General features: G+C 46.2%; 1 protein-coding gene across 1 annotated transcript in view; it reads right to left on the bottom strand.

The window, feature by feature from the left end:
* Positions 1–5218: 5218 nt before the first annotated feature.
* Positions 5219–23098, bottom strand: part of LOC140418086 (uncharacterized) — a 66583-nt gene continuing 48703 nt past the window's right edge. Inside the window, exon 3 of the mRNA XM_072501508.1 lies at positions 5219–6656. Coding sequence (XP_072357609.1) covers positions 5801–6656 — 856 coding nt within the window. The 3' untranslated portion in view covers positions 5219–5800. The remainder of the gene's footprint in view (positions 6657–23098) is intronic.

Below are 23098 nucleotides of genomic sequence, written 5' to 3'. Positions count from 1 at the left end.
TGGGTGTGCTAGTGCATGAGTCAAAAAGTTGGTTTGCAGGTGCAACAGGTGATTAAGAAGGCAAATGGAATTTTGTCCTTCATTGCTAGAGGGATGGAGTTTAAGACTAGGGAGGTTATACTGCAATTGTATAAGGTGTTAGTGAGGCCACACCTGGAGTATTGTGTTCAGTTTTGGTCTCCTTACTTGAGAAAGGACCTACTGGCACTGGAGGGTGTGCAGAGGAGATTCACGAGCTTAATCCCAGAGCCGAAGGGGTTGGATTACGTGGAGAGGTTGAGTAGACTGGGACTGTACTCGTTGGAATTTAGAAGGATGAGGGGGGATCTTATAGAAACATATAAAATTATGAAGGGAATAGATAGGATAGATGCGGGCAGGTTGTTTCCACTGGCGGGTGAAAGCAGAACTAGGGGGCACAGCTTCAAAATAAGGGGAAGTAGATTTAGGACTGAGTTTAGGAGGAACCTCTTCACCCAAAGGGTTGTGAATCTATGGAATTCCTTGCCCAGTGAAGCAGTAGAGGCTCCTTCATTCAATGTTTTTAAGATAAAGATAGATAGTTTTTTGAAGAATAAAGGTTATGGTGTTCGGGCCGGAAAGTGGAGCTGAGTCCACAAAAGATCAGCATGATCTCATTGAATGGTGGAGCAGGCTCGAGGGGCCAGGTGGCCTACTCCTGCTTCTAGTTCTTATGTCGCAGTCATGATAAGGCACCACAATCACATTTTCTCTTCCTGCCACATGTAGAATTCGTAAATTAAATGGAACAATAAACTACATTGGAATGGTCTTGCGTTTTGATTTTTAAATTTGTCCTCGACTTTTAATGGATTATGGTCTGTATATACAATTGTCTCACATAAATTGTTACTAACATAAATGTAAAAATGTTGTAATGCCTGTAATGTCCTAAATCTACTTCCCCTTATTTTGAAGCTGTGCCCCCTAGTTCTGCTTTCACCCGCCAGTGGAAACAAACTCAATGTCTCCTTCTCAATGGTTGAATATTTCCTTTGGAGTCTCCTAGAAAAATACCCAATTGGTCTTTTGATTCTTTTGTCATCTTCCTGCAGCAGTACAGCACCAACACCCACATCACCTGCATCAATTGCCAGCTTAAATGGCCCGGCGTAATTAGGTGTCATCAACACTGGTGGGATGGATAACACAGTCTCCAGCTATTTTTAAAATAAATTTAGAGTACCCAATTATTTTTTTCCAATTAAGGGGCAATTTAGTGTGGCCAATCCATCTATCCTGCACATCTTGTGTTGTGGATGTGAGACCCAATCAGACACGATGAATGTTCAAACTCCACACGGACAGTGACGCAGGGTCGGGTTCGAACCCGGGTCCTCAGCACTGTGAGGCAGCAGTGCTAACCACTGCACCGCCGTGCCACCTGGCCTGTTGACATTCCGATGTCCACTGAAATCTTTTGTAGATTTTTAGAAGTTCAGTCAGTGGAGCAACTGAGCTGCTGAAATTCGGCACGAATTTCCAGTAGCAATCACTCTTGGCCAGAAATCACAGAACTTTTCTCCACGTTGATGGTATTGGCAATTCTCCAAAAACTTTCATTTTCACATTCCATGGGGAACATCTGACCATGTCCAATGGTATGGCCTAAGATTGTGACTTGTGGTTTCACAAATTCACTTTTAGCCAAATTTACCACCAATCCAGCTTCCTTTAATCGATTGAATTATTCTTTCAAATGCTCCTTCCATGTTTCACTGAACACCACCAAATTGTCAATGTACACTGCAAAATTGTTCAGTCTAGACTTTGTTGGTTTATCTTTGGAATGTTGCTGGCTCATTCTTCATTCCGAAAGGCAGAGCTTGAAATTGATAAAGACCATTTGGCATCACAAAAGCTGAAACATCTTTGCCCTGACTGATAAAGGTACTTGCCAATATCCTTTAAGTAGTCCAGTTTGGTAATAAAATCTGGTGGCCTCACCTTTTCACCACAGTCTTCCTGATGAAGAAGGTACAAATCTGATTTTGTACATGCATTGACTTTTCTCTAGTCCACACACAATCGTTGTGTTCCATCTGAAATTAGTACCATAACAATCGGTGAGCTCCAATCGATGCAACTCACTTCGATGATATAATCCTTCAGCATGTTGTCAATATCCTTTTGTACCTTTGCTAACTTTAGTGGATTGAACCTATGATTGTTGTTTAATGGGAATAGCATTTTCTACATCTACGTCATACATAATTACTTTTGTGCTTCCCAATTTATTCTCACATACAGCTCAATGTGGCTGTATTGACTCTTTTAAATCATTTTTATATTCCTCTGGGGCGGCAGGGTGGCACAGTGATTATCACTGCTGTTGCACAGTGCCAGGGATCCAGGTTCAACTCCAGCCTTGGTTGGCTGTCTGTGTAGAGTTTGCATGTTCTCTTCATGTCTGCATGAGTGTTCTCTGGGTGCTCAGGATTCCTCCCACAGTCCAAAGATGTGCAGGTTCGGTAGATCGACCATGCTAAATTGCGAATAATTGTTTCCCTAACAGCATCATATGTTCAATCTATTTTTCATGCTCTTATCCACCTATCAAAATTCTTTTGTTTAATTATTTCATATTTTATATATGTCTGACCTGGTTCTTTCCTTAGATTTCTAAACTTTTGTCTGTAGGCTTCTGGCACCAGTTCATATGCATTTCATATGTTTTGTCTCGCCTCATGATAATTCTTAGAAACCTCCTCTATAGTGACACAAACACTCCCCTAGCTCTACCTACCAACTTTGTTTGAACCAACACTACCGACATGGTCTTTGGCCAACTCAATTGTTTAGTCACTTTGTCAAATGAGATGTAAATGGCTTCCACATCGTTCTCATCAAATCGTGGCACTACTTGAATATATTTAAATATACCCCAACTAAGCTTTTGACCATGAAGTATTTCTCCCTCTAGACCTTCCTCAGTTTTAGCCTTTAACTCCAACCTTTTAAGTTGATTTTCTTGCCGTGCCAGTTTCCGAATTTCAAATTCTCTTTCCTTATCCCTTTTTTTGATAATCATTCCATTTCTACCTCAATCTTCCTCCTTTCCATTTCCTTTTGAAAAACCCTCTTTTTCTTTTTCTTATATTTCCAATTTCTTCACTTCTATTTGTAAATGAATTCTAGCTAATTCTAATGATTCAGGCTGCGTTTCTGGCAAATGTAAATATTGAAATATGGCTTGTATTGTCTCTATTTAGCTGCCCCCCCCCCCCCCGCCCACTTAGATAAGTTTAACTGCAGCTTCTGTGCCAAACCCAACAGTTTTGCTTTAGTCTCCCTTTGTAAACCACCCCAAATAATCTCTCCCACACCCAGGATTTTTTTTGCAACTGAGAGAGCCATCTCCAGTCACTCCCTATTTACATTGAAAGAATGCAATCATTCCACACACACTCACTGCCCTTAAGTTGAATAAACCCGAGCCAAGCAAGGAATTATACTTAAGATCCTGCACGAGCACCCAGTTTTATTATGATCCCAGACCAGACCCCAACAATAGGATACTAGACTGAAACCCCAATATTTTAGTAAGATTTTGTGGAAAGAATGATTTGCTCCAGGAGTGATTGCAGAAAAAAATAGTGCTTTGGTATTTTGAAACAGAACTTTATTATGAATACAATATTAAACTCTTTAACTTCACACATAAAAATTATCCCTTAAACACTACTTGGGTGGCACGTAGCACAGTGGTTAGCACTGCAGCCTACAGCGCTGAGGACCCGGGTTTACATCCTGGGCCACTGTCCATGTGGAGTTTGCACATTCTCCCCGTGTTTGTGCGTGTTTCACCCCCACAACCCAAAGATGTGTAGGTTAGGTGGATTGGCCAGGCTAAATTGCCCCTTAATTGGAAAAAAAAAAATTGGGTACTCTAAATTTATGTTTAAAAAACACTACTAGTCAATTCACAATTAAACAACAAGAAATGAAACACACAGCTCTCAAACCAACTTAAAATCAGCATAGCATTAAGTAATATTTGCCTTGCAGAACAAATCTTTTGCTCCTGTTAGAACCCCTTCAGACTCTGGTTGAATGTCTCCAAATAGCTGTCTCAACTTTGTTCTTTCAGCCTCTTCCTTGCCTTCAGATAAGACTGTTCTGTTTTAACTAGTATTACTCTTTATAGAACTATCCTACTGGGAGAGAAAACTGCCTTTGCTTGTAGTCAAAACAAGGGTTGCCAGATCAGACTTCAACTCTCTTCAAAAACTTTCTCAAAAGGTTTCTCTGCATGCTTTAGCTCCACCAAGCACTGACATTATCACCCCAAGATGTAAAACAAAATAACTGTCCAGACTGAAAGCACGTTTATTCCCCAGTGACTGTCCCCAGTCATAACTACAGTGCATTAGCCCAGACTGAAAAACACATTCCTCTGGTCAATCCCACCTTCTGGCTCCTAAAAGTACCCAGGCCTGGCAAAACAGAATTATTATTTTTTTTAAAACATGACCACTGCAGTCAAACACGCTAGGACCCCACGCTTTTAACCCTTAAATTGCCCAATACTTAGAATCCAAAATTCCTCAAATCCTCCAGTTGTCACAGACACAAACATCATCACATTATAGAGAAAACAAAGGTGGCAGAAGTGATTGCAACTACAGGGACATCTCACTCGTCAGCATCACTGGGAGGACCTTCATTATGTCAGGATTAAAAGCCTCCATCTACTTGCAGCCCGTGTGGATCCAGAAGCACAGTGCAGTTTCTGTGCTGGCTGGTCTACAGCGGATATGATGTTCTCCATACATCAGTCTACAATTGGGGTTTAATCTAAAATGCTGGCAGCTTCTGTGCTGAGAAAGTGAAACATTGTAACTACTGAATGACAATATGAATCACAATTTAATTGTAAAAGGCACCAAAAAGTTTGAATCCCTAAAGATAAACTTCAGCCTTGAGGTGATGTTTCAGAGATCACAAGCTGCCGGGCGCTCTGACCTCTTTGACGCTATTTAGTCTCAGAAGGTTGAAGCTTCTGTTTTCCTGGAAAAGGTCACTTTTCTAGTTTCATTTTCCTTCATTTTCATTAGTCATTTTGAAAGGGTGCTGAAGAAAGAAGAAAAAAATAACATTTGGGCAAAGCTCAGAACAATACCAAATTGGACAAAACAAAGCTGAAAGTGGTCTTTGGTTCATCTTTGATCTGAAAATAAAGACACAATTGCTCACATTTGAGAATGTTTGCTTTATACTTTTACAAACAAGCAGGAAATTGACGCTTTCCACTGACAGCATGGTCACAATTCAAACTAAAGATGTGGCTTCATCCCATTTGTTATCATTCAAGATAAAATGCCTGATAACAGGCGGATGTGGAAGTCAAACAGATTGTAAGTATTTGTACTCGTCTCTGACTTACAAATACCACATTATACAAGTGTTTAATTCGACAGGAAAGTTCCTGCAGGTTCCGGAAACAGATATAATGACTCCAATGTACATGGTTCAGCGTTTATTCATTCATGGGATGTGGGCGTCGCTGGTTAGGCAAGCATTCAATTACCCATCCCTAATTGCCCCTGGGAAGGTGGTGGTGACCTGCTTTCTTGAACTGCTGCAGTCCCTGTGGTGTATTATTGATTCAGAATAACAGCAAATCCAATAACTGTAATTGTGAACTCATTGGTGTCTCAGTAGGGTAAATGACTGAGTGAATCCTGGCCAAATACAAAACAGTTGACTAGTCTCTCCCTGGTTGAAAACGTGATGGCCTCTCAGTTGTTACGATTAATTACTGAAAACTTTGACAATGTCAGGGCAATTGAGCAGCCCCTTCCCCAGTGTGAACTTGCTGGTGTCTCAGCAGGTTGGATGATTGAGTGAATCCCTTCCCACATGCAAAGCAGGTGAATGGCCTCTCCCCAGTGTGACTACGCTGGTGTACAAGGAGATCATTTGATCGCCTAAACGTTATCCCACATTGAGAGCACCTGAATGCTCTCTCATCAGTGTGAATACGTTGATGGGACATCAGGTCCTGGGAACTTCTATAGGACTTCCCGCAGTCTGGACATTTAAACAATCTCTCGGCTGTGTGCACATGGTGGTGTCTCAGTAGGTGGGATGACCTTGTGAATCCCTTCCCACACTCGGAGCAGGTGAACGGTCTCTCGCCAGTGTGAACTCGCTGGTGCATCAGCAGGTCGAATGATCGAGCAAATCCCTTCCCACACTTGGAGCAGATGAACGGCTTCTCCCGAATGTGAAGTGTCTGGTGTGTCTGCAGGTTAGTTGAAGTAATGAATCCCATCCCACACTCGGAGCAGATGAATGGTCTCTCCCCAGTGTGAACTCTCTTGTGTGTCTGCAGATTGGTTGAACTAATGAATCCCATCCCACAGTCCAAGCAGTTGAACGGTCTCTCCCCAGTGTGAATTCGCTGGTGTGTCTGCAGAGCAGATGACTGAGTGAATCCCTTCCCACAGTCCAAGCAGTTGAACGGTCTCTCCCCAGTGTGACTGCGTCGATGAGTTTCCAGGTCAGACGGATAATTGAATCCCTTCCCACAATCCCCACATTTCCATGGTTTTGCCACAATTGGGACAATGCTGTTTCTTTCCATGTTCAAAATGCAATGATAATCAGGTCCTAAAGAATCATGTGACTGTCAGATTTTGATGTGATGTTGGGTTTGTTTCCAGTCTGAAAATCCTCCCCATTAACAATCCTGCAAAAAGGTGATTACAAAAAATAGTGTCAAGACAAGGATAGAAATTGAGCAGAGACAAAAATATGTCTTTGTTTGAATTTTCTGTGTGTTAATCCTCCCCTTCTCAGTCACTGTAATTGGAGTTTCCGAAATCCATCAGCATCTGTCCAGGATAGAAATTAACAATATTCTCTCTTCCTGCTGCCTGGGGCAGGATGATTGCGCATGCGCCATGCTGCACATTGCCCCCTCTTAAGATGGCGGTCGTTCATTTGGGGTTTCCAACTCAGGCAGCTGCTGCCGCGGCCCCGTTTGGGACGAACATGGCATCGATCCCTTCATATTCGGATTTAAATTTATCCACTGGGTGTTTATGAAACATCCACACCCAGCTGTTGACTCCATTACCTTCCTACAATCGGCTGTTCTTCTTGAATTGTGGAGTCGGAAAAATGCACATCCTGCAGCTGCAAAGCTCACCCAACTACGCATGCTCCATTTCAAAACCAGCCTTTGTGTCTGCGCATGCGGCTCTCGGACATAGGGCGCATTCATCCCCGCTGCGAATGTTGGGTAGCATATCTAACATTGAATGACATTGCTGAATCAAAAAATAAGTTTTCTAATTCAATTACGATTGGTGTCACAGGACCATGATATAAAATTATGAAAACAACTAATACCACAAACAAAGTTCACAGGACTTCTATCCTGGGTGTAATTAATAGCAGAAGTCACTGGAGTCTCAGCTGGTGCCATGATTTTTTTTCCCCTGGAGAGGGTACACTTAAAACGTGCGTTAACAAAGGCAATGTACTGATTGTAGGTCATTGGGCAGCACAGTGGTTAGCACTGCTGCCTCACAGTGATTAGCGCTGCTACCCCAGTTACCAAGGACCCGGGTTCCATTCCAGCCTTGGGTGACTGTGTTCCATGTTCTCCCCATGTCTGCATGGATTTCTTCTGGGTGATCCAGTTTCCTCCCAAATTCTAAAAATGTGCAGTTTAGGTGGATTGGATCAATGCGTGCAGTTACGGGGTTAGAGTGGGGAGTGGGCTTAGGTAAACTGCTCTTTGGGAGGGTCAGTGCAAAATCGATGGGCCAAATGGCCTCCTTCTGCACTCTAGGAATTCCATGGAGTTTTTAAAGCTGTAGTATTAATAGGTCGGGGAATTGAATAAATCCCTTTGCAGAAGTGAAGTATCTGAAAGCTCTAATTTTGGTGTGACTTCTGCTGTGTCACTAAATGAATCCCTTTCCACTTTCAGCTTGTGAACATTCTTTTTACAGTGGGATCTCAAGCCCTCTCCTGATCGATACCACATTCACAACACTCGCCAGACAACTAAAGGCAAAATACTGCAGATATTGGACATCTGGGGCGTCATTCCCCGACCCCCCCGCCGGGTCGGAGAATGGCCGTTGGCCGCCGTGAATCCCGCCCCCGCCGAAGTCTCCGGTACCGGAGATTGGGTGGGGGCGGGAATCGGGCCGCGCCGGTTGGTGGGAACCCCCGCTCAATTCTCCGGCCCGGATGGGCCGAAGTCCCGCCCAGAAATTGCCTGTCCCGCCGGCGTAAATCAAAGCTGGTATTTACTGGTGGGACCAGGCGGCGTGGGCGGGCTCTGGGGTCCTGGGGGGGCGCAGGGCGATCTGACCCCGGGGGGTGCCCCCACGGTGGCCTGGCCCGCGATCGGGGCCCACCGATCCGCGGGCGGGCCTGTGCCGTGGGGGCACTCTTTCCCTTCCGCCTCCGCCACGGTCTCCACCATGGCGGAGGCGGAAGAGACTCTCCCCACTGCGCATGCGCGGGAAACTGTCAGCGGCCGCTGACGCTCCCACGCATGTGCCTCATTTCTGCACCAGCTGGCGGGGCACCAAACGCCATTTCCGCCAGCTGGCGGGGCAACAAATGCCATTTCCGCCAGCTGGCGGGGCAGACATTCCTCCGGCGCCGGCCTAGACCCTCAATGTTGGGGCTCGGCCCCCAAAGATGCGGAGCATTCCGCACCTTTGGGCCGGCGCGATGCCCGTCTGATTGGCGCCAGTCGGCGGACATCGCGCCGTTGGGGGAGAATTTCGCCCCTGGTGTAACACAAGAAATGTAGGGTGGCATGTGGCAAAGTGGTTAGCACTGCCACTGCGGTGCTGAGGACCTGGGTTTGAATCCCAGCCCTGGCTCACTGTGCGTGTGGAGTTTGCACATTCTCCCCATGTCTGCGTGGGTTTTACCCCCACAACCCAAAAGATGTGCTGGTTAGGTGGATTGGCCACACTAAATTGCCCCTCAATTGGAAAAGAAAAATAATTGGCTACTCTAAAATTAAAAGAAAAAATGTTGCAAATGCTCAGATGTGTCATTTTCTGTGGAGATAGAGCAACACAAATTCTGTGAGCTTGCATCTGAGCCTGCAACGGTGCTCAGACCTGAAATGTTTCTCAATCCACAGATGTTTCCAGATATGTTAAATATTTGATGCATTTTCTATTTTTACTGTTTTATCTCCAGTTGCTCCTGAACTGTGAGATAGAATTATTGGTGACTAACTCAATTTTTACCGAGTGACATTTGAATTTACAATCACAAAATGTTGGAAATACTCAGCAGGGCAGCTCTGCGACAGGCTGGAAGGCAGGAGCGATTAAATGAGAAAATGGATGATGGTGAAATTTAGAACGAGATGTCAATGGAACAAGTAACGACACTGATGGTGGGAGGGCCATTCTGTGTCAATCAGCTTGCTCTGAACCAAAGAATAGAATCATAGAATCTCAACAGTACGGAAGAAAGCCATTCGGCCCATCAAGTCTGTACCGACCCTTGGAAAGAGTATCCTGCTTAGGCCCACTTCCCGACCCGATCCTTGTAACTCCACCTAACCTTTTGGACACTAAGGGGCAATTTAACATGGACAGTCCACCTAACCTGCACATCTTTGGACTGTGGCAGGAAACTGGAGCACCCAGAGAAAACCCATGCAGACACAGGGAGAATGTACAAACTCCATAGGGACAGACACCCAAGATTGAAATTGGACCCGGGTGGCCCTGGCCCCCTGGCAGTGTGAGGCAGCAGTGCTAACTATGCCACCGTGTCGCCCCTGCTCTGGGAATATTTTCCTTCTCTGATCACCCAGATCATTTTTCTGTCACACATTGACAAATTTAAAATCTTTCCCCTCCATTATGCAGAATAAACATTTTGGGCTGGTTCCTCCGTTCGCTGAAAATCGCTTATTGTCACAAGTAGGCTTCAAATGAAATTACTGTGAAAAGTTGACTCCGAAATCGGGAAATGCGATTAGGTGAAGAATAGGTCCTGATGCCAAAATCGTGGAGGGGCACTGATTTGACAACAAATTGCAATTCCCTAGTGCCTCGACAACAGCGTCAATATGGTCTGCATGCACATACAGTAAGCACCATTTACATATTAGTGGGCCTGACCGGGTATTCTCCGGGGCCTCCCATGATTCTCCGCCCCTGATGGAAGTTCTCAATGGCGCAGTTTACTTGTGATTTTAAAAATCATGAAACTGGCATCGTGACTGCTGAGGGAGGGAGAGGGGTATGGAAAGTATCCAACATCGCCATAGTGTGCTGACAGTTGTGCCTCTTGCCAGGGGGGGGGGGGCTTCTGCTAGGGGTGGGGGGAATATCGGTAGGTGGCCAGGATGTGGGCCGTGGGCTCAGAGTGGACGGACATGGAACACCTTTGCCATAGCCGGAAAGGCAGCCGTGCAGCTGCGCAGGCCACTAACAGCCCACTGTAACTTAGGGCCACAAATGATATCGGTGTCCCCCAGACCTCACACCCGCCCCCCCACCAGGTGTCCTCTGGCCCCAGCTGACTCATCAGCTGTATGTGCATGCTCCAGTGCAACCAGTGCCATCTTATTGACTGGGATGAGTGTGTGTGGGGATTGTAATGTGTATATGTGACTGCAGCTTGTCAGCCTCCTGAGTATCATTCAGGGACCCGACAAATCCCGCATCATTTTTCATTGGAATCGGTCATGGTCCATGTGGCGCCAGAGCTAGCCCCTCCACGATAGCTGAATCGGTCCAGGTTCAGCGGCAGTTTTGCTATCATGGAAGTCCATGAAACCTGCCCTGGCGTCAACACTTAGTCGCAGGAACGGAGAATACAGCTCTTCAGTAATCAAACATACAAGTCACACAGGAAGAAACATCTCCATTCTGACTTGAATAATGTTCAGAGGGAGTTTCGAATTTCTCTCCCTAATCTTATTAATCAAATTATTCTCTCCTGGATCCTGTTTCACATGGACCGCCGCAATCAGTCCCCCAGGAAGTGGCCATTCTAACTCTGGGATTTGTTGGCTCATTGGCTTGAGTGGAAAATGTCACTTTTAAAGTGTCATCATTCATTGTACATTAGGCCACGCTTACAAACCTGTCTCTGACACTCCCAGTGAAGTGGGGGCAGTTTTCACTCGGAAATCAGTAACTGATCATAACAATGTTTGAGCAGTGACACTATTGTAGGAATGGAGATCTGGGGTTCACTCAGGAAAGAAGCAAAGCTTAAAAACAATGGTGCCCAAATTGGACACAATTACCCTGAAATTCAGAGACTAATTTTTCTACTGACAGGGATAGCCGGGCATACAGCCAATCCAGATTTTTCAACACAGTGAGATAACTGTCAGAATGCAATGGGAGAGCACAAAATTGGCCACCAATTCATGCACGAGGGCACCCAGATTCCTCTGACCGAAGCACTCTGAAATTTGAATTGGATTGGATTTGTTTATTGTCACATGGACCGAGGTACACTGAAAAGTATTGTTCTGCATGTAGCTCAGACCAATCATTCCGTGCATGAAAATAAAATACATAATAGGACAAACATAAAATACACAATGTTAAATCATAGACACAGGCATTGGGTGAAGCATACAGGAGTGCAGAACTACTCAGTAGAGAACATAGAACATAGAACATAGAACAATACAGCGCAGTACAGGCCCTTCGGCCCACGATGTTGCACCAAAACAAAAGCCATCTAACCTACACTATACCATTATCATCCATATGTTTATCCAATAAACTTTTAAATGCCCTCAATGTTGGCGAGTTCACTACTGTAGCAGGTAGGGCATTCCACGGCCTCACTACTCTTTGCGTAAAGAACCTACCTCTGACCTCTGTCCTATATCTATTACCCCTCAGTTTAAAGTTATGTCCCCTCGTGCCAGCCATTTCCATCCGCGGGAGAAGGCTCTCACTGTCCACCCTATCCAGCCGCCTAATCATTTTGTATGCCTCTATTAAGTCTCCTCTTAACCTTCTTCCCTCCAACGAAAACAACCTCGAGTCCATCATCCTTTCCTCATAAGATTTTCCCTCCATACCAGGCAACATCCTGGTAAATCTCCTCTGCACCCGCTCCAAAGCCTCCACGTCCTTCCTATAATGCGGTGACCAGAACTGTACGCAATACTCCAAATGCGGCCGTACCAGAGTTCTGTACAGCTGCAACATGACCTCCTGACTCCGGAACTCAATCCCTCTACCAATAAAGGCCAACACTCCATAGGCCTTCTTCACCACCCTATCAACCTGGGTGGCAACTTTCAGGGATCTATGTACATGGACACCTAGATCCCTCTGCTCATCCACACTTTCAAGAACTTTTCCATTAGCCAAATATTCCACATTCCTGTTATTCCTTCCAAAGTGAATCACCTCACACTTCTCTACATTAAACTCCATTTGCCACCTCTCAGCCCAGCTCTGCAGCTTATCTATATCCCTCTGTAACCTGCTACTTCCTTCCACACTATCGACAACCCCACCGACTTTAGTATCGTCTGCAAATTTACTCACCCACCCTTCTGCGCCTTCCTCTAGGTCATTGATAAAAATGACAAACAGCAACGGCCCCAGAACAGATCCTTGTGGTACTCCACTTGTGACTGAACTCCATTCTGAACATTTCCCATCAACCACCACCCTCTGTCTTCTTTCAGCTAGCCAATTTCTGATCCACATCTCTAAATCACCCTCAATCCCCAGCCTCCGTATTTTCTGCAATAGCCTACCGTGGGGAACCTTATCAAACGCTTTACTGAAATCCATATACACCACATCAACTGCTCTACCCTCATCTACCTGTTCAGTCACCTTCTCAAAGAACTCGATAAGGTTTGTGAGGCATGACCTACCCTTCACAAAGCCATGCTGACTATCCCTGATCATATTATTCCTATCTAGATGATTATAAATCTGGTCTCTTATAATCCCCTCCAAGACTTTACCCACTACAGACGTGAGGCTCACCGGTCTATAGTTGCCGGGGTTGTCTCTGCTCCCCTTTTTGAACAAAGGGACCACATTTGCTATCCTCCAGTCCTCTGGCACTATTCCTGTAGCCAATGATGACATAAAAATCAAAGCCAATGGTCCAGCAATCTCTTCCCTGGCCTCCCAGAGAATCCTAGGATAAATCCCATCAGGTCCCGGGGACTTATCTATTTTCAGCCTGTCCAGAATTGCCAACACCTCTTCCCTACGTACCTCAATGCCATCTAATCTATTTACCTGGAGCTCAGCATTCTCCTCCACAACATTATCTTTTTCCTGAGTGAATGCTGACGAAAAATATTCATTTAGTATCTCGCCTATCTCTTCCGACTCTACACACAACTTCCCATCCCTGTCCTTGACTGGTCCTACTCTTTCCCTAGTCATTCGCTTATTCCTGACATACCTATAGAAAGCTTTTGGGTTTTCCTTGATCCTTCCTGCCAAATACTTCTCATGTCCCCTCCTTGCTCGTCTTAGCTCTCTCTTTAGATCCTTCCTCGCTACCTTGTAACTATCCATCGCCCCAACTGGAACTTCACACCTCATCTTCACATAGGCCTCCTTCTTCCTCTTAACAAGAGATTCCACTCCTTTGGTAAACCATGGTTCCCTCGCTCGGCACCTTCCTCCCTGCCTGACCGGTACATACTTATCAAGAACACGCAGTAGCTGATCCTTGAACAAGCTCCACTTATCCAGTGTGTCCAACACTTGCAGCCTACTTCTCCACCTTATCCCCCCCAAGTCACGTCTAATGGCATCATAATTTCCCTTCCCCCAGCTATAACTCTTGCCCTGCGGTGTATACTTATCCCTTTCCATCCTTAACGTAAACGTCACCGAATTGTGGTCACTGTCCCCAAAGTGCTCACCAACCTCCAAATCCAACACCTGGCCTGGTTCATTACCCAAAACCAAATCCAATGTGGCCTCGCCTCTTGTTGGCCTGTCAACAAACTGTGTCAGGAAACCCTCCTGCACACACTGTACAAAAAACGACCCATCTAATGTACTCGAACTATATCTTTTCCAGTCAATATTTGGAAAGTTAAAGTCTCCCATAATAACTACCCTGTTACTTTCGCTCTTATCCAGGATCATCCTCGCCATCCTTTCCTCTACATCCCTAGAACTATTTGGAGGCCTATAGAAGACTCCCAACAGTGTGACCTCTCCTTTAATGTTTCTAACCTCAGCCCATACTACCTCAGAAGATGAGTCCCCATCTAGCATCCTCTCCGCCACCGTAATACTGCTCTTGACTAGCAGTGCCACACCTCCCCCTCTTTTGCCTCCTTCTCTGAGCTTACTAAAACACCTAAACCCCGGAACCTGCAACATCCATTCCTGTCCCTGTTCTATCCATGTCTCCGAAATGGCCACAACATCGAAGTCCCAGGTACCAACCCATGCTGCCAGTTCCCCTACCTTATTTCGTATACTCCTGGCATTGAAGTAGACACACTTCAAAGCACCTACCTGAACACTGGCCCCCTCCTGCGACGTCAAATCTGAGCTCCTGACCTCTATACTCTCATTCTCCCTTACCCTAAAACTACAATCCAGGTTCCCATGCCCCTGCTGCATTAGTTTAAACCCCCCCAAAGAGCACTAACAAATCTCCCCCCCAGGATATTTGTGCCCCGCAGGTTCAGATGTAGACCATCCTGTCTGTAGAGGTCCCACCTTCCCCAGAAAGAGCCCCAGTTATCCAGAAATCTGAATCCCTCCCGCCTGCACCATCCCTGTAGCCACGTGTTTAATTGCTCTCTCTCCCTATTCCTCATCTCACTATCACGTGGCACGGGCAACAACCCAGAGATAACAACTCTGTTTGTTCTAGTTCTGAGCTTCCATCCTAGCTCCCTGAAAGCCTGCCTGACATCCTTATCCCCTTTCCTACCTATGTCGTTAGTGCCAATGTGGACCACGACTTGGGGCTGCTCCCCTCCCCCTTAAGGACCCGGAAAACACGATCCGAGACATCACGTACCCTTGCACCTGGGAGGCAACATACCAAACGTGAGTCTCTCACGCTCCAACAAAATCTCCTATCTGTGCCCCTGACTATCGAGTCCCCAATTACCAATGCTCTGCTCCTCTCCCCCCTTCGCTTCTGAGCAACAGGGACAGACTCCGTGCCAGAGGCCCGTACCCCATGGCTTACCCCTGGTAAGTCCCCCCCCCCCACAAGTATCCAAAGCGGTATACTTGTTTCTCAGGGGAACGACCGCAGGGGATCCCTGCACTGACTATTTTTTCCCAGTCCCTCTTACAGTTACCCATCTATCTCCAATCTTTGGTGTAACTAATTCCCTGAAGCTGCTATCTATGACCCCCTCTGCCTCCCGAATGATCCGAAGTTCTTCCAACTCCAGCTCCAGTTCCCTAACTCGGTCTTGGAGGAGCTGGAGATGGCAGCACTTCCTGCAGGTAAAATCAGCAGGGACACTAACGGCATCCCTCACCTCAAACATCCTGCAGGAGGAACATTGCACTCCCTTCCGTGCCATCCCTCTAACTTTCTACCAAGAAGATGTGTGAAGAGACCAGATGAGTAGATAAGAGGGCCATTTAGGAGTGGTAACAGCAGGGAAGAAGTTGTTTTTGAATCTATGTGTGCATGTTCTCAGACTTTTGTATCTCCTGCCCGATGGAAGAAGTTGGAAGAGTGAGTAAGCCGGGTGGGAGGGATCTTTGATTATGCTGCCCGCTTTCTCCAGGCAGCCGGGAGGTGTAGATAGAGTCAATGGATGGGAGGCAGATTCGCGTGGTGGACTGGGTGGTGTTAACGACTCTCTGAAGTTTCTTCGGGTCTTGGGCCGAGCAGTTGCCAGACCAGGCTGTGATGCAGCCAGATAGGATGCTTTCTGTAAAAGGTGGTAAGACATGCAGAATTTTCTTAGTTACCTGAGGAAGTATAGGCGCTGTTGTGCTTTCTTGGCCATAGCATTGACGTGGGTGGACCAGTTTTTAAAAAAATAATTTAGAGTACCCAATACATTTTTTTTTACAATTACAATTAAATTTTTCCAATTTAGCATGGCCAATCCACCTACTCTGCACATTCTTTTGGCTTGTGGGGGCGAAACCCACGCAAGCACGGGAAGAATGTGCAAACTCCACAAGGACAGTGACCCAGAATTAGGATCAAACCTGGGACCTCAGCACCGTGAGACAGCTGTGCTAACCACTGCACCACCGTGCTGCCCTGGACCAGGACAGATTTTTGGTGATGTGCACACCTAGGAATATGAAGCCGTCAACCATCTCCACCTCGGCCCCATTGATTCAGACACGGGTGTGCACAATACTTTGCTTCCTGAAGTCAAAGACCAGCACTTTAGTTTTGCTGACATTGAGAGAGAGATTGTTGTCATTACACCACTCCACTAAGTTCTCTATCTCCCGCCGGTATAGAGACTCGTCGTTGTTTGAGATCCGACCCATTACAGCAAGCTTGTAGATGGAGTTGGAGCCAAATTTTTCCACGCAGGCGTGTGTGTATCGGGAGTATATCGGGAGCAAAGAATGCAGCATTGCAAGGCACCAGTATTGAGGACTATCGTGGAGGTTGTTTATCCTTACTGATTGTGGTCTATGGGCCAGAACGTCGAAGTTCCAGTTGCAGAGGGTCATTGAGGAGTCTGGTAACAGAGTGAAGAATCAAGTTCAAGAGCTTGGCTGGGATTATGGTGTTGAAGGTGGAGCTGTAGTCAATAAATAGGAGTCAGATGTAGGATTTCTCTCCATTTAGATAATAATTGGCTTTCCTTTTTTCCGACCACAGGGGATAACCTCACACTTATCCACATTAAACACTATATGCCAAATTTTGGCCCAATCACCGAACCTATCTGTATCCATTTGTAAATTTCTTACCTCCTCATTGGAACTTAATGTCCCACCTATTTTGGTGTCATCTGAAAATTTGGCTATGGAGCCTCGAATCCCTGAATCCAAGTCATTAATATAGATTGGAACAGTTGAGGTGCAAGAGCCAAACCCAGTAGTACCCCACTAGTTACATCTTGCCAACCAGAAAAAGATCCAGGGCAGAATTCTTTGTTGCTGACCCCGAAATCTGGGAGTGCGATTGGGCAGAGAATAGCTTCCGACACCAAAATCACAGCAGGCGCCAGTTTGATGCCAAATCGTGATTCTCCATCACCTCAAAAATGGCGTCAGTGCGTTCCACTCCATGCATACTTTAAACACGTTTTGCATATCATTAGTGGGTCCACCTGCAATTCTCCACCTCCGATAGGCCGAGTTCCCGATGGCGTGATTCACTTGTGCTTTCAAAATTCATTAACCTGCAAGCTGCGGACATGAAGTTGAGACATCCTGAGTGAGACACAGCCAGAGTGGGAATTGGAACTTGGTAATTTGGTGCAGTGAGGTAATTTGGTGCAGAGTGGGAGAAGGTGCTTTTCCCCTACCGTTTTTTTTTTCTTTCTTCCTACTTGTAACTGTTAATCTGCAGGGAGAGAAGAATAGAGGATCCTGGGAAGGTAAGTGATTTTTATTACCTTTTCAAATTGTGTGGGGGGGGGGACTGAAGTGACATCACAGTAAAGCTGTGACCTGATTGGCTGGTTGGGAATCTGTTAAATTTGAAAAAAAAATAATATTGCAAAACAAGTCGAATTGATTGATTAGATAGTAGAGTAACTAAACCTGAGGGCAGAGATGGGTATTTAGCATTTAATTTTACAGTAAAAATCAAGCATCAGGGCCATATAGTTAATTGTAACTCAATCTAACAATAATTTAAGTGTTTATTTTAAATTAATTAACTAGTGCTTAAATGTCACTCAGCGGGCTGCAGTGCTCCAACGGTGAGATTGGCAGACCTGTGATGCTTCCAGCGTTCCGGTTGACTACATCTGCAGCAAGTGCAACCAGTGGCAGCTCCTCACAGACCACGTGGTTTGGTTGGAGCAGCAATTGGATGCACTTAGGAGCATGCAGGTGGCGGAAAGTGTCATAGACAGGAGTTATAGAAATGTGGTCATTCCCAAGGTGCAGGCAGAGAAATGGGTGACCACCAGAAAGGGCAGGCAGTCAGTGCAGGAATCCCCTGTGGTTATCCCCCTCTCGAACAGGTATACCGCTGTGGATACTATTGGGGGGAATAGCCTATCAGGGGAAAACAGCAGCAGCCAGAGCAGTGGCACCACGGCTGGCTCTGATGTTCAGCAGGCAGGGTCAAAGTGCAGAAGAGCAATAGTCACAGGGGACTCTATAGTCAGGGGCACAGATAGGCACTTTTGTGGACGTGAAAGAGACTCCAGGGTGGCATGTTGCCTCCCTGGTGCCAGGGTCCAGGATGTCTCAGAACAGGTAGCGGGCATCCTGAAGGGGGAGGGCAAACAGGCAGAGGTTGTGGTACATATTGGTACTGACGACATAGGCAGGGAGGGGGATGAGGCCCTGCAGCAGGAGTTCAGGGAGCTAGGCAGAAAGTTAAAAGACAGGATCTTGTAATCTCGGGATTATATTGCGCTGGTCAAAGAGACACAGCCTGAGTGAGTGAGACACAAACACAGTGAGAATTTGGTAATTTGGTGCAGTGAGGTAACCAGGAAAGGTAAGTGGTTAATCTAATTGTGCTGTTTTTCAGTTAAAAGTGCAGTGTAGATTAGTGTCTGATTGGCTGAAGCTGCCCCCACCCTAATTGCTGAGAGGCAGTTATCTGGCAGTCAGCTGAGGCCTGTTAAGGGGCACAAAGGTAAACATTGTATTCTTCTCTTTGAACAAAGAACAAAGAAATGTACATCACAGGAACAGGCCCTTCAGCCCTCCAAGCCCGTGCCGACCATGCTGCCCGACTAAACTACAATCTTCTACACTTCCTGGGTCCGTATCCCTCTATTCCCATCCTATTCATGTATTTGTCAAGATGCCCCTTAAATGTCACTATCGTGCCTGCTTCCACCACCTCCTCCGGTAGCGAGTTCCAGGCACCCACTACCCTCTGCGTAAAAAACTTGCCTCGTACATCTACTCTAAACCTTGCCCCTCTCACCTTAAACCTATGCCCCCTAGTAATTGACCCCTCTACCCTGGGGAAAAGCCTCTGACTATCCACTCTGTCTATGCCCCTCATAATTTTGTATACCTCTATCAGGTCTCCCCTCAACCTCCTTCGTTCCAGTGAGAACAAACCGAGTTTATTCAACCGCTCCTCATAGCTAATGCCCTCCATACCAGGCAACATTCTGGTAAATCTCTTCTGCACCCTCTCTAAAGCCTCCACATCCTTCTGGTAGTGTGGCGACCAGAATTGAACACTATACTCCAAGTGTGGCCTAACTAAGGTTCTCTACAGCTGCAACATGACTTGCCAATTCTTATACTCAATGCCCCGGCCAATGAAGGCAAGCATGCCGTATGCCTTCTTGACTACCTTCTCCACCTGTGTTGCCCCTTTCAATGACCTGTGGACCTGTACTCCTAGATCTCTTTGACTTTCAATACTCTTGAGGGTTCTACCATTCACCGTATATTCCCTACCTGCATTAGACCTTCCAAAATGCATTACCTCACATTTGTCCGGATTAAACTCCATCTGCCATCTCTCCGCCCAAGTCTCCAAACAATCTAAATCCTGCTGTATCCTCCGACAGTCCTCATCGCTATCCGCAATTCCACCAACCTTTGTGTCGTCTGCAAACTTACTAATCAGACCAGTTACATTTTCCTCCAAATCATTTATATATACTACAAAGAGCAAAGGTCCCAGCACTGATCCCTGTGGAACACCACTGGTCACAGCCCTCCAATTAGAAAAGCATCCTTCCATTGCTACTCTCTGCCTTCTATGGCCTAGCCAGTTCTGTATCCACCTTGCCAGCTCACCCCTGATCCCGTGTGACTTCACCTTTTGTACTAGTCTACCATGAGGGACCTTGTCAAAGGCCTTACTGAAGTCCATATAGACAACATCCACTGCCCTACCTGCATCAATCATCTTAGTGACCTCCTCGAAAAACTCTATCAAGTTAGTGAGACACGACCTCCCCTTCACAAAACCGTGCTGCCTCTCACTAATACGTCCATTTGCTTCCAAATGGGAGTAGATCCTGTCTCGAAGAATTCTCTCCAGTAATTTCCCTACCACTGAAGTAAGGCTCACCGGCCTGTAGTTCCCTGGATTATCCTTGCTACCATTCTTAAACAGAGGAACAACATTGGCTATTCTCCAGTCCTCCGGGACATCCCCTGAAGACAGCGAGGATCCAAAGATTTCTGTCAAGGCCTCAGCAATTTCCTCTCCAGCCTCCTTCAGTATTCTGGGGTAGATCCCATCAGGCCCTGGAGACTTATCTACCTTAATATTTTTTAAGACGCCCAACACTTCGTCTTTTTGGATCTCAATGTGACCCAGGCTATCAACACACCCTTCTCCAGACTCAACATCTGCCAATTCCTTCTCTTGGGTGAATACTGATGCAAAGTATGCATTTAGTACCTCACCCATTTCCTCTGGCTCCACACATAGATTCCCTTGCCTATCGTTCAGTGGGCCAATCCTTTCCCTGGCTACCCTTTTGCTTTTTATGTACGTGTAAAAAGCCTTGGGATTTTCCTTAACCCTATTTGCCAATGACTTTTCGTGACCCCTTCTAGCCCTCTTGACTCCTTGCTTAAGTTCCTTCCTACTTTCCTTATATTCCACGCAGGCTTCGTCTGTTCCCAGCCTTTTAGCCCTGACAAATGCCTCCTTTTTCTTTTTGACGAGGCCTACAATATCTCTCGTCATCCAAGGTTCCCGAAAATTGCCGTATATATCCTTCTTCCTCACAGGAACATGCCGGTCCTGAATTCCTTTCAACTGCCACTTGAAAGCCTCCCACATGTCAGATGTTGATTTGCCCTCAAACATCCGCCCCCAATCTATGTTCTTCAGTTCCCGCCTAATATTGTTATAATTAGCCTTCCCCAATTTAGCACATTCATCCTAGGACCACTCTTATCCTTGTCCACCAGTACTTTAAAACTTACTGAATTGTGGTCACTGTTACCGAAATGCTCCCCTACTGAAACATTTACCACCTGGCCGGGCTCATTCCCCAATACCAGGTCCAGTACCGCCCCTTCCCTAGTTGGACTGTCTACATATTGTTTTAAGAAGCCCTCCTGGATGTTCCTTACAAACTCCGCCCCGTCTAAGCCCCTGGCCCTAAGTGAGTCCCAGTCAATATTGGGGAAGTTGAAGTCTCCCATCACCACAACCCTGTTGTTTTTACTCTTTTCCAAAATCTGTCTACCTATCTGCTCCTCTATCTCCTGCTGGCTGTTGGGAGGCCTGTAGTGGACCCCCAACATTGTGACTGCACCCTTCTTATTCTTGATCTCTACCCATATAGCCTCACTGCCCTCTGAGGTGTCCTCTCGCAGTACAGCTGTGATATTCTCCCGAACCAGTAGCGCAACTCCGCCTCCCCTTTTACATCCCCCTCTATCCCGCCTGAAACATCTAAATCCTGGAACGTTTAGCTGCCAATCCTGCCCTTCACTCAACCAGGTCTCTGTAATGGCAACAACATCATAGTTCCAAGTACTAATCCAAGCTCTAAGTTCATCTACCTTACCCGTAATACTTCTTGCATTAAAACATACGCACTTCAGGCCACCAGACCCGCTGTGTTCAGCAACTTCTCCCTGCCTGCTCTGCCTCAGAGCCACACTGTCCCTATTCCCTAGTTCTCCCTCAATGCTCTCACCTTCTGACCTATTGCTCCCGTGCCCACCTCCCTGCCATACTAGTTTAAACCCTCCCGTGTGACACTAGCAAACTTCGCGGCCAGGATATTTATGCCTCTCCGGTTTAGATGCAACCCGTCCTTATACAGGTCACACCTGCCCTAGAAGAGCTCCCAGTGGTCCAGGTAATGGAAACCCTCCCTCCTACACCAGCTGTTTAGCCACGTGTTTAGCTGCTCTCTCTTCCTATTTCTAGCCTCACTGGCACGTGGCACAGGGAGTAATCCAGAGATTACAACCCTCGAGGTCCTGCCTTTTAACTTTCTGCCTAGCTCCCTGACCTCCTGCTGCAGGACCTCATGCCCCTTCCTGCCTATGTCGTTAGTACCAATATGTACAACGACCTCTGCCTATTTGCCCTCCCCCTTCAGGATGCCCTCTACCCGTTCGGAGACATCCTGGACTCTGGCACCAGGGAGGCAACATACCATCCTGGAGTCTCTTTCACGTCCACAGAAGCGCCTATCTGTGCCCCTGACTATAGAGTCCCCTATTACTATTGCTCTTCTGCGCTTTGACCCTCCCTTCTGAACATCAGAGCCAGCCGTGGTGCCACTGCTCTGGCTGCTGCTGTTTTCCCCTGATAGGCTATACCCCCCGACAGTATCCAAAGGGGTATATCTGTTCGAGAGGGGGACAACCACAGGGGATTCCTGCACTGACTGCCTGCCCTTTCTGGTGGTCACCCATTTCTCTGCCTGCACCTTGGGTGTGACCACATCTACATAACTGCGATCTATGACGCTTTCCGTCACCTGCATGCTCCTAAGTGCATCCAATTGCCGCTCCAACCGAACCATGCGGTCTGTGAGGAGCTCCAGTTGGGTGCACTTTCTGCAGATGAAGCCATCCGGGATGCTGGAAGCCTCCTGGACCTGCCACATCTCACAGTCAGAGCACAGCACCCCTCTAACTGACATTGCGTCAAATAATTAAATTTAAAATTTAAATTTTTTATTATTTTTTTTGAATATATATTTTTTTTAATTTCAAAGTTACTGTTGACTATCTGTTTCCTAGCACTAGATTTCTAATAGAAATGCGAAAGCTAAATATAGTACTCTCCGATCTCTGGCTTAGATATCCCTCTAAATTATAATTAAGTAATTATGTTTAATTAGTTACCAATGCTCAGTTTTTTTAATTTAGTGTAGAATCCCAACCAGCCACTCAGGCCACAGCTTTTCTGTGATTTCACTTCAGTTTCCCCCCCGACACACACACAATTTGAAAAAGGTACAAAAGTAAAAATGCGTAAAAATCACTTACTTACCTTCTTAGTGTGAATAATAAAA

Source organism: Scyliorhinus torazame, chromosome 5, assembly GCF_047496885.1.
Source record: "Scyliorhinus torazame isolate Kashiwa2021f chromosome 5, sScyTor2.1, whole genome shotgun sequence".
Lineage (NCBI taxonomy): Eukaryota > Metazoa > Chordata > Chondrichthyes > Carcharhiniformes > Scyliorhinidae > Scyliorhinus > Scyliorhinus torazame.
The sequence above is the reverse complement of the archived record's forward strand: the minus strand, read 5'-3'. Positions and strand labels throughout refer to the sequence as shown.